Source organism: Notothenia coriiceps, unplaced genomic scaffold (genome assembly GCF_000735185.1).
Source record: "Notothenia coriiceps isolate Sejong01 unplaced genomic scaffold, NC01 NC01_scaffold00021232, whole genome shotgun sequence".
NCBI classification, from domain to species: Eukaryota; Metazoa; Chordata; class Actinopteri; order Perciformes; family Nototheniidae; genus Notothenia; species Notothenia coriiceps.
The window spans coordinates 1-5,032 of NW_011353933.1; the positions used below are offsets into that span (position 1 = coordinate 1).

At 42.5% G+C, this 5,032-nt stretch overlaps 1 protein-coding gene across 1 annotated transcript; it reads right to left on the reverse strand.

The window, feature by feature from the left end:
• Positions 1-874: 874 nt before the first annotated feature.
• LOC104953173 (KAT8 regulatory NSL complex subunit 1-like protein) lies at positions 875-2,546 on the reverse strand (the record flags this gene model as incomplete). Its single annotated transcript, XM_010780095.1, has 3 exons — positions 875-981; positions 1,689-1,844; positions 2,360-2,546. Coding segments are annotated over 3 exons (450 nt in total), but the record flags the coding sequence as incomplete, so codon positions are not given.
• Positions 2,547-5,032: the final 2,486 nt, after the last annotated feature.

Sequence of the window (5,032 nt, forward strand, 5' to 3'; positions counted from 1 at the left end):
CATGCAACATACACATTAATGCAGCAGCAATATTAATAGAGAAACATCAGACATAATAGTAAAACACTGTAAGGGAACATTTTATTGCACCAGGAGCTATCTTGGGACTTTTATTGTGACAACGTTGACTTGCCTGTGAATAAAAAATAGACCATAGTGTTGGTGATCTACAGTGTTGTCATTCTTCTTTGAACAGCAAGACCGCTAACACCCTATTTCAACAATCACACTCCCTGTCATTGACATCATTAATAGATAGTTTAGCTTCTCACCATCATTTGCTGTGTCGCACTGATATTAACGATCGTAACTGAAAGACTGCCTGCCAAAAGTAAACATTCGGCCACGTGACTTGCAAACTCTCGCGAGAGTTTTACATAAGACGGATCCTTTCTAGCCATAACCCTAGAGGATGTGAGGTCCACCCCCTACTTAAATCATGTGCACATGGATAGGAAACTAAATACATTTGCACACATCTTGTGTCCATAGCTTTCTGTTGTGGTCCTCATGCCACACCGTGCACGTGCATGCATACGCGAGTCATGGTAAGATATCTGGATTCAGAGGTAGCTTTTTCTTTGCACAGCATGAAAGAAAGGCCAAATGAATGGGCTGTGATTTTAGTATTTTTAAGCAGAGGTCAATCATTTGTACGGCCCTCGGAGGATGTTGAAAAAATTGAAATGGCCCTTGAGAGGAAAAAGGTTCCCCACCCCTGGTCTACCTGATAGTGAACTGTAGCATACGACCGTTATCGTCCTCGTGTGGCCGGGGCTTCAGACAGTTAGTTAGAGGTGTGTGTGTGTGTGTGTGTGTGTGTGTGTGTGTGTGTGTGTGTGTGTGTGTGTGTGTGTGTGTGTGTGTTCTGTACCTTGTGAAGGCTTTCTTGCCTCTCCAGGTGTGGGATGTCTGTTTAGATAGCGGTGAAAAGCTGAGAGGAGGCATCAGACTGTTGACAATCTGGCTGAGCTGGGCACTCTGCAACAAAGAAACCATCCATATAATGCTTAGGGATACATACAAAATAATGGATTGATCAGACTGATAAACATAGCATTCAGGTTTAAGGAAAAAGCTCATTTTATTCAGGTACCTTTGTTTAATTGAGCTTGAAATGTGCCTGGTGTTGCACAATAGGATTCAAAAGGCAATTATTCTGGATAGAAATTAGGTGAAGACATCCAACACTTTTATTTGGCCGAACAAACTCATTTCTGTCAAGTGAAATGAAAACACACAGCCGAGATTTTGTCGAGCTATTGACCGGCATTATTTTGTACTCAATTAGCCTTCTCAAAGCAGGTAATTTTTGTATTTATGTAAAATGTTTAATATACTTTTAGTTTTAAACTAAAACAGATTGACTTATTTGTATGCCATTAAAACAGTTTGCACTTGGATTAACAGTCGATTTTCGGCATCAGCTCCCCTCCTACAACAGATGAAATCTCTTTAGGCTTCACAAAGCAGCAGGAATTTCTGCATTCCATATGCAGTGTCGCTATCTAGCATAACAGCTAAAGGTCAAGCAACATGCATACTTTAATTAATCTGTCTAACCTTCTCTAGTTCCTGCGCTTTTCTACACAACAGACACATTTGTAAGGTTATTCTCATGATTTAGTGTACTATTCCTCTTTACACAGTCGGTATAACTTGTGTCTTTACTATTTCCTGCCTCCTACCTGTCTCTCTATGTTGTACAGAAGGCGTGTGGGGCTGCAGGGTTCATTGTCAGCGTCTGATCCGGCCGTGCAGGATAACCCCGCCAGTTCTCTCAGCAGGGTCTGCTGAATCTGTCGGTCTGTCAGTGGCTGGGACTCTGCAAGCACCACACCACCCTAAGATAAACAAACACACACACACACACAAATAACATGGGATCAACTTTTAAAATTAAACCCTCAACATTTGGGAGAATCTGCCTGAACAGAAAAATAGCCCGTTTTGGATCCTTGCTATAAATATGGACATTTGAATGGATTATTGAACAGGATTAAGAAGAGAGACACCCTATTTCTAAAGCTTTGGTTGTATACTCGGCCATGCATTGTACCACAATTACACAATTATTCTAACATTTATAAAATGGCATTATCTGTTAGAACAGTCCGTGACAGCTGCTTGCATTGTTTTATGTATCTTTAAAGTGAGACTACAGTGGCCCACTTTTCTATAGGAGATGTTATCAAAAGTCTTAGTTACAGTATTGCAGCAACAATTGGCAGAACATTTACATTCTCTTCACTCAAAACTGACTTGTATCAAGGCCCCAGTAAAAGCCCTTAATAATCTATAGCTGTCTATTGTGTCAACTGGCCTTTATTAGGGTCTTTACAGAGGGCTTTTGCCTTACCTTGCAAGAGCGGATGTGCTTGTGGAGCTCCACCAGTTGTTGTGTCCTCCCTTCCAGCTCGGCCAGACGTAGCTGCAGCCAACTCCATCTGCTGCCCAGCTCCGCTCTCTGCTCCAGCCACCGCCTCTCACAGCTGCTGCTGCTGCTGCTGGAGGAGGACAGGGTGATGGATGATAGAGAGAGGACACTTAGACCCGTGTAGTGGTATTAGTTATATTACTCTCTGTCAAATGCTCCAGAAACTGTTACAACCTCACAAGAAGAAATTGCTTCAGCCAAGAATGCTGAAACAATTTCAAGATATTGAATGCAGTCATAAACTCCAGTACAATCATTTACTGGAAGTGTGTGAAGAGGCTAGCATGGAAGAATCACTGGCAGGGAAATGTGTGTCACCAGTGGGAATAGTCACACAATGAAGGGGGATTGAGAGACACCAAGAGAGCACTTACAGCACAATCCATTTGTCAATTCACACATTTGTTCTGCAGCACTGCCTTCTTAAGACCTATCTTTCACCAATCATGTTGCCGTACCATTTGGCATCCCCTCGATTTTGCTAAAGCACAAAAGCTTATCCAGGCCAAAGAATAAAACCCTGTTGATTTCTGCGGTGTGTATCCATAGTATGTTTCCATGGCACTAGCCTGTTCAGTGAGCATTCATCCTCTGTGTGTGTGTGTGTGTGTGTGTGTGTGTGTGTGTGTGTGTGTGTGTGTGTGTGTGTGTGTGTGTGTGTGTGTGTGTGTGTGTGTGTGTGTGTGTGTGTGTGTGTGTGTGTGTGTGTGTGTGTGTGTGTGTGTGTGTGTGTGTGTGTGTGTGTGTGTGTCTCCAGCAGAGCTATAGTTGCTATGGCAGTGCTATTGGACCTTGGCTAGGACAGGAGGGACTCCCCCCACTTCAAACACTCGGATGCAGGACTGAGAAGGGTTAGGCCAGTCAGAGAGCAGCTATATAGAATACATGACATTACCCCTGGGTGTTGTGAGGTAGTTATTCTACAATATCATCTTGTGAAGTAAGATACCAAACATGTTGTGTGCTCGCCTGATCAAAATGAAACCCAGTGTTTTGGTGGATTTGAATAAGAACTTCCCAAATAAAATCAAAGCTGTTTAAAGACTGCTTCTAGACTGACTTTGAATCAACTCTAAGCTAATATCCGTAGGTTGAGGCTCCCTCTTTACTCCACAGACAATGACCAGACCTGGCTGCCCTGCAGCTCTTTCCAACTGTATAATGAGAACATTCCTGGAATATCTGCCAAGCAGTGGGTGAGTCAATGGGAGAGGGTAGGAGAGGAGAGGTTACTATTTACTATTTATATTTTATTGTTATTAAAATCATTAATAAAATGAATGGTCTAGTAAAGCACTGGCTACCCTCCAAAGTGATAAGGTGTGAGTTTCCATAGACAAATCCTGGTTTCATTCAAGGCCGGCCCCAGCAAGTAGCTTTAGGAATTCCCCCATTTGGATAGTATTTCCTGACTCTTACAGAGGCTTTAGAGCTGGTTGGGTGTGTCTTGCACTTAAGATTTCCAACATGAAACCTTTCACAAATACTCCCAAAAATCTAAAATAACAAAACTGCTGAAAACTGAAAATGAGCAACAGCTGGAGGTGTGAAGGACAGCTGCCGGTGAGGTCGGCAATGTGGTTCCAAATTAAATCAAACCAAACATGTCACTGCTTTACAAGTTAAAGTGTCAAAGGGCAACTGTTTCCACATTTTCTAAAGGGGGACAATGAACTGTCCAGTTTCCAGCAAGGAGACATTCTCTTCAAGGAGGAACCTGCCATAAAAACACCCGGGGAAGGTTTACTGACGAAACACAGAGCATTGTTCCACAGACTCGTAGAAAAAGGCAAGCTGACGCTTCCAAGATGACAGAAGCTGGCCAAATAAAACACACACACACACACACACACACACACACACACACACACACACACACACACACACACACACACACACACACACACACACACACACACACACACACACACACCCCCTTTCTCATCCCTGCTCTCTCAGCGCTTACAAAAATGCCCCCTTTTGTAAACAGCCCGTTTATTGCACTGACTCAGGAAACACAAGGGTTGAAGAAGAACATCTAACAGAAATAAAAAAAGTTGTACTGCTCTTAGAAAGGTCTAACTGGACCAAATCCAAGATTAAGATTTGACCCCTCTTTCTCTTCAGTGTTTCTCATTAACGGATTTACTTTTGTGGCACATTATTAAGCAAACTAATACAAAGGTCCAAACAGCAAAAATATTTTGGTTGAAATAAATGTTTGTGCTATGTACACCGTTTTCATGCAAGTTGATACGGCTATGTGGCTTTTTAATGCCATAAAAATACTCTTAACTTGATTTCAATATTATTTTTCTCGCCTGGGGCAATATGACTCCCTAAGAGAAAGGACATGAGGAAAGCAGCAACGCCCTTACTAACCACACACACACAAAAATATTATTCAATATAATAAAGAGGAGCAAGATGGGGAGGAATGGCTGCCATGCGGCTTGCTGGCTCCGCCGTGTTTATTTCCTAGCCTGTGGGCAAAGTGTGTTGAACATGTTATGAATGCAGCATGGAAAAATAATGTGTGTGTGTGTGTGTGTGTGTGTGTGTGTGTGTGTGTGTGTGTGTGTGTGTGTGTGTGTG